This window comes from Sus scrofa, chromosome X (assembly GCF_054392235.1).
Source record: "Sus scrofa isolate SSC_HxYL_T2T_F1_AM1 chromosome X, Sscrofa_HxYL_maternal_Yorkshire_Landrace_v2.0, whole genome shotgun sequence".
NCBI lineage: Eukaryota > Metazoa > Chordata > Mammalia > Artiodactyla > Suidae > Sus > Sus scrofa.
In genome coordinates this window covers 77,199,437-77,213,552 of record NC_139401.1, presented here as the reverse complement: position 1 = coordinate 77,213,552, position 14,116 = coordinate 77,199,437, and the positions used below count along the sequence as shown (strand labels likewise).

At 32.6% G+C, this 14,116-nt stretch overlaps 1 protein-coding gene across 28 annotated transcripts in view; it reads left to right on the top strand.

The window, feature by feature from the left end:
* RPS6KA6 (ribosomal protein S6 kinase A6) overlaps positions 1 to 14,116 on the top strand; it is a 206,716-nt gene that overhangs the window by 166,505 nt on the left and 26,095 nt on the right. For all 28 annotated transcript variants that reach the window (XM_085008807.1, XM_085008827.1, XM_085008813.1 and 25 more), the window contains 8 exons: positions 1,979 to 2,049; positions 2,270 to 2,358; positions 3,340 to 3,398; positions 5,891 to 5,993; positions 7,009 to 7,139; positions 7,560 to 7,682; positions 8,219 to 8,308; positions 9,283 to 9,441. In XM_085008807.1, the coding sequence (XP_084864933.1) occupies positions 1,979 to 2,049; positions 2,270 to 2,358; positions 3,340 to 3,398; positions 5,891 to 5,993; positions 7,009 to 7,139; positions 7,560 to 7,682; positions 8,219 to 8,308; positions 9,283 to 9,441 (825 nt within the window). The remainder of the gene's footprint in view (positions 1 to 1,978; positions 2,050 to 2,269; positions 2,359 to 3,339; positions 3,399 to 5,890; positions 5,994 to 7,008; positions 7,140 to 7,559; positions 7,683 to 8,218; positions 8,309 to 9,282; positions 9,442 to 14,116) is intronic.

The following is a 14,116-nucleotide window of genomic DNA, read 5'->3' as shown; positions in this document are numbered from 1 at the left end:
GATACAATTTGCTTTTAAGACCTTATAATCCATTCTTGCCTATTTATCACTTAGTAGCTATATGATATATTGACATATTAAGTAGCTATTATAAATCTGGCATTTGGGGAGGGCAGTGGGGTGGGAATCGACTAGAAGTAGGATATTTGGCATTTTCCATAACTTAAGAAGTCATATTATATGGTTTGGGAAAAAATGAAATAGTTAAATAAAGTCTCTGAAAGTACCTTAGGAATTCAGGCAAGAAATAAGTTGATATTGGAAAAGCAGATGAAGTAGAACTCAAATTAAGCCCTGAAGAATAGATAAAATTAAAATAGCTATATCAAGAAGGATAGTATTGCAATATTAGGAAAGACCTGGAGAACCAGTTTGACTAGAATAGTAATGGAGAATGAGGGTGAAGATGCAGGAAATGAGGATATAAACCTATAAGCATTTGCATGCAATTCTCTGAGTGGTAGGAAACTTTTGTAGATTCTTAGGATGGCAATTAGAGAAAAAAATGTATTTTAGGATGGTTATATATGTAATTTGGTAGCATTATATAAATGAATTGCAAATGAAGGAAACTAGAAGTAGGGAGACCAAGAAGTTCTTACAAGATACTTGAAAGATTATAGGAAAAAAAAAAGGAAACCTTAAAGGCATTTCAAAGGAAAAAGTGGCTGACCTAGTAGCAGATTAAATATCACATGAAGCAGAGGGGAATGGTCAAAGATATCAGATACCTGTAAAATTTATGAACTTCAGTGAATTGAAAGGATAGTAGTTCAGTAGAAAAGAGATAGCTGAGAAGGACTTCTTGTTTTGGAAGTGGGGAAAGAATTTATTTTTAACATGTTGCATAGGTTACTGTCGGTTAGGGTTTAACCCCTTGATAGTAATGAATTAGGAAAGGGCAGTGGAGAGAGCGTCAGAATCATCTGGGGACCTTAAAAAACAAACAAATAACAAACAAAAAACAACAAAAACTATTCTTCCAAAAAGCATATGGTTTATTTGAAAGGAAGCTGTGAGTCTAGTATACTATCCTCCCTTCCTTTTTGTTATTGCCATTTTCACCCCTTACTCCTCCAGTCAGGAGAGAACTGTTAGTTTAGGTTCAGTGGCAGGGGAGTGGAACTTGAGAGAAATGATCCCCGTACACCATACTTCTATCTTCTTCAATCCCTTTCTATGACTCCTACCCCTATTCAGTCTCCAGTTGAAAACCATTACTGTAGATTTGGAAAAGAAAACTGGGGATTGAGAGATATTGAAGCTGGAACTGATTTGAGAGTCATCAGTCATTAAGAGAGAGTTGAATGGATAAGCTAACTAGGGTTGTGAGTTCATTTAAATGAACAGAGGATGAAGCCAAAGCCATTATTGAATCTAATATTAAGATTTAAATATTAGGGATATAAAAATTTTCTCTTTAATGAACTATAATGGTCTTCATTTTCAGGCCTGCTTTTTAAAATATCATTATTTAATGTCCTAGTTATCTGCATTACAATTAAATCTCTTAGGGAAAATGTTTTCATTATTCTTATGTACAACTGTCTCAAATTCATCAAAAGTATATTGGTGTGTGTTGTATGTATGTAAGCGTAGCTTCTGGTTTAGTTCCTTTTTTTAAGGGAGTGAAGGAAATGAGAATGATTATCTTTCTTGAGCATGTTCGAATTTGAAACGGCCTGGTGTTTATTTTTACTTTTCTTTCATTATTAAATGCTTGCTTTAAAAGCACATCTTTGTTTTAAAAGAATGACTTGTGACTATTTGCAAATTGCATTAATTTGGGGAACTTAGCCAAATTAGGACTGAAAAAAATTGGATTAATTTGCTACAAGTCACCTCTCATTTGGGCTAGGTATAGTGGGGTACCTGCATGATTTGATGATCATGTATTACAAATCTCAATTTTTTTCTAAAGAATTTCATTTTATATTCTACATTATGCTAAGTTGACATGTTCTATTGTTTGTTTTAGTTTGAAATGCTTACTGGTACTCTGCCATTTCAAGGTAAAGACAGAAATGAGACCATGAATATGATATTAAAGTAAGTGTAAAGACTGATTTTTTTCTTTTGGCAAAAACTCCTTGTTGTCCATTTTGAGAAACTTGTTACCGTTTTCAGTTGACACAAAAGAACATTTTTCACACTGTCTCATTTCCTCCTACCATATAGGAAAAACATTCTTTAAAATTCTTTTTTTGGATTTGTCATTTTAGAAATGTAGCTAGATTTAAATGAAATTTTCTGAAATCCTTTTTTCCAGAGCAAAACTTGGAATGCCTCAGTTTCTTAGCGCTGAAGCCCAAAGTCTTCTAAGGATGTTATTCAAAAGGAATCCAGCAAATAGATTGGGTATTATTTATTTTCTCAGCTTTTATAACAGTATTTTACATGCTTTTAACTTATTTCTGGCTTACATTCATTTACTGCTGCTATATATTTATACCTAAAATTTTGCATTTTATGTATGCAAATATTCCATCAGACCCTCTTATGTCCATGATTTAAAAATGTAGTGGTCTAGTTATTCGGAACTTCTGTTTAGTATATATTATATAAATATCTGTTTTGAAGTAATTCACAGAATTCTCCCCTGTATAGGTAATGCTTTTAGATTTTGAAGATAATTATTTTGTCCCTCCCAGTATTCATCAAGGTAGACATTATGTTTCCATAACTGCTCATTTACTTTCAATGTTACTTTATTTATTGCATTTTAAAATTTGGCCTATAAATATGGGGTCATAAATTGAATTATGAAGAAAAAAGTACTTACATTTTAATGTTATATTAGATATGATTTTTATATGATTCAGAAGGCATTTCAGTATTTCATGATACCCTGTGTGGTTCAATATGAACATCAGCTATTTTTTTAATCATATTAAATTCAAAGGGCCAGTTAATAAAACATCAGATAAGAAATCATAAACTTCGTAGTTCCCATTGTGACACAGCAGAAACAAATCCAACTAGTATCATGAGGATGTGGGTTCAATCCCTGGCCTTGCTCAGTGGGACAGGGTCCAGCATTGCCTTGAACTGTGGTATAGGTCCTAGAAGCAGCTCGGATCCTACATTGCTGTGGTATAGGCCGGCAGCTGTAGCTCCAGTTCGACCCCTAGCCTGGTAACCTCCATATGCTGTGGGCAAGGCCCTAAAAAGCAAAAAAAAAAAAAAAAAGAAAGAAAAGAAATCATAAAGTCATAAAGTTTTCACTGCAGTTAATCTATGAAATGTTTGTACTCCTGTTTACAGATAATAGCCTAGAAACCAGGTAGACAGACTTTTAAAAAAAATCATGCCAGTAAAAAATTCTTTCCATTTTTTTAGGTTCAGAAGGAGTTGATGAAATCAAAAGACATCTTTTTTTTGCAAATATTGACTGGAATGTAAGTTCAGTAGAACATTTGTTACCAAATGCTTTTAATAAGAACAGAAACTGGATGGTAAATGGTAATATGTGGACTTTACTGATAAACTTACTGCATTTGTTTTATATTTAGTATGAGATTTTTATTTACAGGTGTAGCATATCACAGCAATTACCTTTAACTAGAAGCTATGTGGATGATATTTAGTAAATATTGTTTTTCATTTATCTTACCTGTTAAGTATGGTTAATATTCTCCCTTATTCTAGGTTGGGAATGGAGGGGGAGGAAGCGAAAGGAGACAGGGATGAGTGGTAGGGCAGATTCTTATAGAAAAAAATTAATTCTGTGGAATCTAAGATGTTATTTTACTTCAAATGGTTCTTTGTCATGTGTTAGAACAAATTAAATTCGTTAAGAAGTGAATATCTTTGTATAGGTATTTCACTAAATTTTGAGAGGAAATGGCAATAAAAACACTGTGAAATTCTGCTAAGTCATATATTGAATTGCAACTCCCAGACTAATGAGCTTTTCTTAGAAAAGCTCACTTAAAAAAACACAGCTTTATGTATTTTATGTACTATTAATCATCATAGGTAAGCATTTTTGATTATTTAGTTCCTGTATTGGTATTGAAAATGTTTCTAAAAGAAAAATTTTCTCTTTTGATGTCTAAGGAAGGGGTAAAGAGCCATTATCCATTGACCTAATTATTATTTCATCTGGCTTGTAGAACAAGTTTCAGAACTTGATTTATTTTTTATAGTTGTAAAACTGCAACATAACATAAACCATTAGTATTAATAACCTAAAAGGGCACGCAATAGACATACTGCATAGGAGTCTGTCCTTTGTCATATCTATGTGCATCCCTCTTTCGGTATCCTTTCTTTCCCTTGTCATTTTTTTTTCTAATGCATCTCTTCCTCTTCCGTAAACTAAAACAACTGGAAATTATTTTTTCCATCATTTTTATATCTAAGCAGTTTATATTTATTGCTCTTTTTTAATGTATAATGATTTTTTTTCCATCATGGCTGGTTTAGAGTGTTCTGTCAATTTTATACTGTACAGCATGATTACCCAGTTACACATACATGTACACATTCTATTTTCATAAATTATGCTCCATCATAAGTGACTAGACATAGTTCCCAGTGCTACACAGCAGGATCTCATTGCTAATCCATTCCAAAGGCAGTATCTGTATCTATTAACCCCAAGCTCCCTAAACACCCAACTCCCTCCCTCTCCCCCTCCCCCTCCCCCTTGGCAACCACAAGTCTATTCTCCAAGTCCATGATTTTCTTTTCCGTGGAAAGGTTCACTTTTGCCATATATTAGATTCCAGATATAAGTGCTATCATATGGTATTTGTCTTTCTCTTTCTGACTACTTCACTCAGGATGAGAGTCTCTAGTTCCATCCCTGTTGCTGCAAATGTCATTATTTTGTTCTTATGAATGAGTAGTATTGCATTGTGTATATATACCACATCTTCTTAATCCAATCACCTGTTGATGGACATTTGGGTTGTTTCCATGTCTTTGGCTAATGTGAATAGAGCTGCAATGAACATGTGGGGACATGTGTCTTTTTTAAGGCAAGTTTTGTCCAGATTTATGCCCAAGAGTGGGATTGCTGGATCATATGGTAGTTCTATGTGTAGTTTTGTAAGGTACCTCTATACTGATCTTCATAGTGATTGTACCAGCTGACATTCCCACTAGCAGTGCAGGATGCTTCCCTTTTCTCCACACCTCCTCCAGCATTTGTTATTTGTGCACTTATTAATGATGGCCATTCTGACTGGTGTGAGGTGGTATCTTAATTTAAATATCAAAAGTGGAATATTTACATATTTAAATAAATTAAAATTAGAGTAATCCTCTATTCATTTTCCTCCACTGTCGGACTGTGAGCTTTTTAAAAAAGTAGATTTCCCCCAAAAAGATTTTTGTAAGATAGTTTATGTCTTTCAAAAAGATAAATTTTCGGAAGATAGATTTTTTTAAGACAAATTTAAATTTTTGAATTGTATAAAAAGAATTTGTAGAAAATGCATGTTTTTATGTGAAAAAACATAGGTATATAATACATACTTCTTGAAGATAGACTATTAATTTTGAAATTCTTTAATGTTATTAGCTATTTATGCATGGTAACATTGTGATATAATCTGTATAGTTATTTTACCACTGAGAATTCAAGTCAGTTTTTGATATCTGAAACTGAACAGTATTATTACTTGTGAATGCAGCTTGTGGCATTGATGCTGTGTTTCTTGTTCTCATTTGATTCTGTTTATTATCCCGCAAATTTAGAGAGATACCGGGTTAGAATTTAAGAATTTGGTTAACAGATTCCTGATGCCTATTCAAATTTCACTTAATGAAATTATGAGTATTCTGTTAAGGACTGTGAATATCATGTTCTGCTTTCACTTACAAAGTATAATAATTTTAAAAGTATTAATATGTTTTTGCATTATTCTGTTATTTCTTCCAGAAATTATATAAAAGAGAAGTTCATCCTCCTTTCAAACCTGCTTCTGGAAAACCAGATGATACTTTTTGTTTTGATCCTGAATTTACTGCAAAAACACCTAAAGGTAATTCACGTTTATGTGTAGCATTGGGGCTTTTATTCAGTTAGATGATTAAAAAAATTAACTTCTTAGGTAAAAACTGAAAGAATTATAATTTTGCAGAAGGTGGTTTGCCTTATATGGAAGTTTGGATTGTATATGCAGCATTGCTTGGACAACTTTCAAGTAAAGGCTCTACATGGGAAATATTTATTAGGGAACCAAGGGCTAGAGCAAAGGGTGCGTTTTCTTTTTTTCTTATTTTAAAAGTTTTTTTTGACATGTTAGAGAATGAAAGTAGGTAAGATATGAGATATATCAATTTGACTCTTATAGTTTAGTATTTAATGAGGTTTACTTTTATTGGTATCTGTTTGATGCATTTGTTCAACAAATATTGAATACCTTCTATGTACTAAGCAGTGAGGATGCGGCAGTGAACAGACAAAAAATTACAGGATTAAGAAGATGTGGTATATATACACAATGGAATACTACTCAGCCATAACAAAGAATGACATAATGTCTTTTGCAGCAATATGGACGGAACTAGAGAATCTCATACTGAGTGAAATGAGTCAGAAAGACAAAGCCAAATACCATATGATATCACTTATAACTGGAATCTAATATCTAGCACAAATGAACATCTCCACAGAAAAGAAAATCATGGACTTGGAAAATAGACTTGTGGCCACCTGGAGGGAGTGGGAGGGATCAGGAGCTTGGGCTTATCGGCACAACTTAGAATAGATTTACAAGGAGATACTGCTGAGTAGCATTGAGAACTATGTCTAGATACTCATATTGCAACAGAACAAGGGTGCGGGGAAAATGTATACATGTAAGGATAACTTGATCCCCTTGCTGTACAGTGGGAAAAAAATAAATTTAAAAAAATTACAGTCCATGTGGAGCTTGCATACTAGTATATCTGATGGTAACATTTATTGTTTTCCTTTATATTCAAAGAGATGCTGACATTTCATATCATAGAATTCTATATAGGTCTAATTGAATGTAACTATTTGGACATTAGATTCTCCTGGTTTGCCAGCCAGTGCTAATGCTCATCAGCTCTTCAAAGGATTCAGCTTTGTTGCAACTTCTATTGCAGAAGAATATAAAATCACTCCTATCACAAGTACAAATGTATTACCAATTGTTCAGGTAAATCCCACTTAATCAGATTATTCAGATTAGGGATAATTATTTCCTTCAGTTATTGCTAATGGATTTATAGAGATTTTAAAGTGATTTTTAATTTCATTTATCTCTGTGTGTAATAATGAATTAAAGGTGTTTCTATATGTTTTGGGGAAAAGGGACAGTAGTAACCTTTAATTATATTTATGTATTTATGTAACCTCTTTTTGTGATGTATTAGCTAGCTGATTTATTGTATTGGCTTCTGGAGATCTAGAAAGACTACAGTTTAGGATTAGCTCAAAATCTGTGTAAGCCATTTATAAATGCTGTTAAAACTAGAATTATTCTTCATTTTTAAAAGAAGAATGTATACTTAGGAGAGCAAATAAAAATGTGAAAATATGTCATTCTCTTTCGTATTTTACTTTTTAACAAAAACAGGTAAATGGAAATGCTGCACAATTTGGTGAAATGTATGAATTGAAAGAGGATATTGGTGTTGGCTCATATTCTGTTTGCAAGCGATGCATACATAGTGCTACCAGCATGGAATTTGCAGTGAAGGTATTGTCTCTGAGCCTGACTTTTTGTTAGTTTGTTTTATATATGTAAGTTAAATTGCAGGTTAACTGACAGACATTTTTCAATGGAAAAGTGGAGAAAGCAAAGATAAAATGATGAAGAAAATCTCTTAAGACAATATTTTCATCTTGAATTTCTTCCCATGAGTTTATTTTGTTCCATAAAAAAGACTTTATTTTGGAGGAACAGTGTGTTTCATGAATGCCTTACTTTTGAATAATTTTATGTTAATGCAGTATGTTAAGTTTGAACAATGCAATTGCGCCAGTTACTATCTCATTTGGATCATAGTATCAGTATGGTTTCAGGTAAATGGAATATAACGTTAAAGAAAGTGTTCTGTGTTTTTTATTTAGTTTCACTTATAGGAAATTTTTAAGTGTTTAAATAACATGGGGCAAGCATCACTCTTGAGTTTTATCATTTGCTTGAAAATATAACCAAGTTGAAAATATGTCATTAATATTTAGATAAAGAAAATAATTTTCCTCTGAGATTTTTCTTATCTTATTTCTTAGATCATTGACAAAAGTAAGAGAGACCCCTCAGAAGAAATTGAAATTTTGATGCACTATGGACAACACCCCAACATTATCACTTTAAAGGATGTAGGTATTTAAAAATCTATGTATCAGCTAAGTTAATTAAGTTATGAATTGGCACATTATTTCCTTATTGAAATTTTTTATGTCCATAGAATATTTACTTTCATGCCGCAAAATCTTAAGACTCTTAAATTTGCCACTTCAATTCTTCTTTTTTTCCCCTGTGATACTATACTCCTGCCTTTCTTATAAAACATCAAAAAGGAACTATGATGTTTGGTAAATGAGAGTGTTCTGATTACTTGAATATATTCTAGCTGGTTAATTAGTTAACATTACCACCAGCACTGTTTATTATCCTCTAGTACTGTAAATATGTAAGATATAAGAGACTGGGAATCTGCCAAATTCTGGGAGATTTTACTTTCTTGATTGTGTGGCACTTGGCTGTAGAATTATGAATTGTAGCTTGGGTTAAATAGTATTAGTCTGTAGTTTTGTAAAATGAGCATATAACTCAAATTAATAAATGTTACTGAATGCTAACTTTTCATATTAAGAAAATAATGCTCTTTTCTTTTTAGAGATGGCAGACAAATAACCATCACCTTGATCAGTTTGTTTTAGATAGTATGATATTCATTTTGAGTAATCCTTAAACAGTAGTTTATATATTATGTAAATATATGTGTATATATATATGATATACATATACATAGATATATGTATACACATATATGTTTATATGTGTAGATATAGGTATCATTTGCCCTGAAAAAAGTGTATATATTTTTAATTTATTCTCCTTGATATAGTATTTTAATTCAACAAATTTAAGACACTACGTCAAATAATGGACCACAGGAAGAATATTAAAAAAACAGGGCCTGTACTATATTAAGGAATATAGTCTTTTTAAAAGGAATAATGTCTTTTTTAACACTCAAGTTTCATTAGAAAAGCAAAGTAAATATAATTTAAACATTTCAGAATTGTAATGATAAACAATAACATTTTAAAAATATGTTTTTTTTTAGGTTTATGATGATGGCAGATATGTTTACCTTGTTACGGATTTGATGAAAGGAGGGGAACTACTTGACCGTATTCTCAAACAAAAGTGTTTCTCAGAACGAGAAGCTAGTGATGTACTGTTTATAATAACTAAGACAGTTGACTATCTTCATTGTCAAGGAGTAAGTTGTAATTATATTCTTCCTTTAAATTATGAGACATATATCTTCATAAATTTATATATAGGGCTTTTTATATCATATTTTTATATAGTATATCCTAATAAAAATCTGATATGGTGTAGGTTAAAGGTTTTAGGAAATTGAGTAATACCTTAATAATTATATTTACTCTGCCTATTTGCCCTAATTTAATAGCATATTAGTTTTAAAGGTGGTTTGAATTATACAAATGTATCTAACCTTGACTTTGAAATTATTAAACCTAATAAAACTTAAAGGTGAAATGTAAAAGAATTATTTAGGGACATGTTCTGAATGTTATTCAAGTTACATTATACATAACAAATGAAGTTCTGGTGGTAAGAGGACTGTATATCTTGACTCCTTCCAACACCTCACCCAAATATAGTGTACAATATGGATTCTAAACATTTGAAGTATTAATATATTAAAATTTCCAGTGGGGGAACAGTCCTGTTATTTTGCTTCCTGTCTCTTCATAAGGAAAGCAAATGAATTGAGTTACCAAAAAAAGATCATTTTTATTATATATTAATAAAATGTGTAGTTAAAAAAGGAAACCAGTCACGAATAATTTTAAAATTTAAGTTTGAATCAGTTGTAATAGTGAATATGTATCCACTTAAGTATAAACAATAAAAAAATTGACAACCCAGATTTGGGATGGTGAAAATTTACATGAGCCCATTTTATAATTAAGAAAAGTAGGCCAGGACTCACGTTTGAGTGTGGCTTAAGAGAGTACAATTTCACCATTTTGAAATATAAACTGTATAATGCTAAAGGAGTAGTTTTATAATAATCCAATCCCTTGATTGTCTTTATCAGTACTCTAAAATAAAGGACAACCAGAATTTTTGAGATGAAAATGATAAAGATCTTTTCTTTAGTTTATTTATAAGTAAAATAATACATCAATTAAGTAAATTAAAAATAGACATGTAATGAGCATTTCTACATACCAGACATTTTAAAATGTGTTGTATATTCAACTATGAGTTTAAACTTGATCTGTGTCTTTAAAGAGCATTCAATGTAGAAAGATGCTGATTAAAGATAGAATTAGATTAAATGAAGTGGTTATTATCAGTAGGAAAATCATTACATACAGAATTTTAGAATATTTTCCATTTCTGGCATTTAACTTGGTTCTTATTTATTGTTTCTGTTTTTCTGCCAAGAGTTTCATGCATTGAATGTATGTTTTGTTTTACCTCATTGACAACGGTTGTAATAGCCACTTCATTTTTAAAATTTTTTTTCAGTAAAATTTATTTACTTCTTTATTTAATTTTATGTTTTTAATTGTTATTTCTCCAATACAATTTTTCTTTCTACTATACAGCATGGTGACCCAGTTACACATACATGTACACATTCTATTTCTCACATTACCATGCTCCAGCAAAAGTGACTAGACATTGCTACACAGCAGGATCTCATCGCTAATCCATTCCTAGGGCAATAGTCTGCATCTATTAACCCCAAACTCCCAATCCACCACACTCCCACCTCATCCCCCTTGGCAACCACAAGTCTGTTCTGCATGTCCATGATTTTCTTTTCTGTGGAAAGACTCACTTGTGCCATGTATTAGATTCCAGATATAAGCGATATCATATGGTATTTGTCTCTTTCTGACTTACTTCACTCAGGATGAGAATCTCTAGTTCCATCCATGTGGCTGCAAATGGCATTATTTCATTCTTTCTATGGCTGAATAGTATTCCATTGTGTATATATACCACATCTTCCTAATCCAGTCATCTGTTAATGGACATTTGGGTTGTTTCCATGTCTTGGTTATTGTGAATAGTGCTGCAATGAACATGCAGGTGCATATGTTTTTTTTTAAGGAAAGTTTTGTCCCGATTTATGCCCAAGAGTGGGATTTCTGGGTTATATGGTATTTCTATGCATAGTTTTCTAAGGTAGCTCCATACTGATCTCCGTAATGGTTGTACCAGCTTACATTCCCACTAAGAGTGCAGGAGGGTTCCCTTTTCTCCACACCCCCTCCAGCATTTGTTAATTGTGGATGTTATAATGAAGGCCATTCTGACTGGTGTGAGATGGTACCTCATGGTAGTTTTGATTTGCATGTCTCTAATAATCAGTGATGTTGAGCGTTTTTTCAGGTGTTTGCTGGCCATCTGTATATCTTTCTTGGAGAAATGTCTATTCAGGTCTTTTGCCCATTTTTCCATTGGGTGATTGGCTTTTTTGCTGTTGAGTTGTAGAAGTTGCTTGTATATTTCAGAGATTAAGCCCTTGTCAGTTGTATCTTTTGAAATTATTTTCTCCCATACTATAAGTTGTCTTTTTTTTTCCTTTGCTGTGCAAAACTTGTCAGTTTGATGAGGTCCCATTGGTTTATTTTTGCTTTTATTTCTGTTATTTTTGGAGACTGACCTGAGAAAACATTTGTAAGGTTGATGTCAGAGAATATTTTTGCCTATATTCTCTTCCAGGGGTTTGATGGTGTCTTGTCTTATATTTAAGTCTTTCAGCCATTTTGAGTTTATTTTGGTGCATGGTGTGAGGGTGTGTTCTAGTTTCATTGATTTGCATGCAGCTGTCCAGGTTTCCCAGCAATGCTTGCTGAAAAGATTGTCCTTTCCCCATTTTATGTTCTCGCCTCCTTTGTCAAAGATTAATTGACCATGGTTGTCTGGGTTTATTTCTGGGTTCTCTACTCTGTTCCACTTGTCTGTATGTCCGTTTTGGTACCAGTACCACATTGTCTTGATGACTGTGGCTTTGAAATATTGCCTGAATTCTGGGAGAGTTATGCCATCTGCTTGGTTTTTGTTCCTCAGAAGTGCTTTGGCAATTTTGGGTCTTTTATGGTTCCATATAAGTTTTGGATAGTTTGTTCTAGTTCTGTTAAAAATGTCATGGGTCATTTGATAGGTATTGCATTGAATCTGTAGATTGCTTTGGGTGGTATGGTGATTTTTACAATATTAATTTTTCCAACCCAGGAGCATGGTATATCTTTCCACTTCTTTACATCTTCTTTAATTTCCTTGATTAAAGTTTTATAGTTCTTGGCATATAAGTCCTTTGCCTCCTTTTTCAGGTGTATTTCCAGGCATTTGATTTTTGGGGGTGTAATTTTAAAAGGTATTGTATTTTTGTATTCCTTTTCTAAGATTTCATTGTTTAGTCTTATTACTTTAAACAATACATTTTTGTTGAGATATAATTGACATATAACATTGTGTATGTTAAAATTATACAATGTGTTGGCTCAAGGCTTTTATATACACAATATGATTATTACCTTAACATTAGTTAGCATATCTATCATGTTACATATAATAATATCCATTTTAAAATCTTTGGCGTTAGGTCCAATATGGTTTTCTTGGAGTTGGAATTAATTTTCTTTTTTCTTAAAACTGTTATCCATTTTGTTTTCTTTTTATGACTGCACTTCCAACATATGAAAGTTACCAGGTCATGGGTTGATTTGGAGCTGCAACTGCAGGTTACGCCACAGCCACGTCTGCACCGGATCCAAGCCACATCTGTGGCCTATGCATCAGCTTGTGGCAACCCAGTATTCTTAATCCACTGATCCAGGCCAGGAATCAAACCAACATCCTCACAGAGACAACATTGGGTCCTTAACCCTCTGAGCCACAAAGAAAACACCTGTGTTCCATTTTTATTTTGGTTCTTTGTATATCAGATAATTTTGGATTGTGTACTGCACCTTTGAATATAAACTTGTGGGGATTTGTTTTATTCTGTTATTTTTCTCCAATGATTATTTTTGTTCTGTTTTAGTGTGTAATTTCCTTAGCAGGGTTTGTACTGAAAACTGCTTTTGGGGCAGCAGTTACAGTGTCTATTTATATCTTTTGGCTTTATGAACTGCTTTGAGCCTTCTCTACACATTTTTTTAAAATAAATGTTATTGGAGTATGGTTGACTGCAATGTTGTGTTAGTTTCAGCTGCACAGCAAAGTGAATCAGTTATACATACACACACACACACACACACACACACACACGCACATATACATATCCATCCATGTATATGTATACATATGTGTGTCCATTCTTTTTCAGATTCTTTCCCTATGTAGTCTATCAGAGTATAGAATTGAATTCCCTGTGCTATACAGTAGTTCCTTGTTACCACTTTTGACTATAGTAGTATGTATATGTTAATCCTAACCTCCAACAGTGTTTCCCCTTTGTAACCATAAGTTTGGTTTAAAAATCTTTGAATCTCTTTATATTTTGTGAATAAGTTCCTTTGCATCTTTTTTATTGGATTCCACATGTTAGTAATCTCGTATGTCTTTCTCTGACTTACTTCACTTAGTCTAAGGTTGCTTCAAATGGCATTACTTTGTTCTTTTTTATTGCTGAGTAATATTCCATTGTATATATGTACCACTTCCTCTTTATCCATTCTTCTGTCAATGGACATTTAGGTTGCTTCCATGTTTTGGCTATTGTAATAGTGCTGCAGTGGGATACATGTGTCTTTTCAAATTATGATTTTCTCCAGGTCTATGCCCAGGAGTGGGATTGCTGGATCATATGGTAGTTCTATATTTAGTTTTTTCAAGGAAGCTCCATACTGTTTTCCATAGTGGTTGCACCAATGTACATTCCCACCAATGGTATAGAAGTG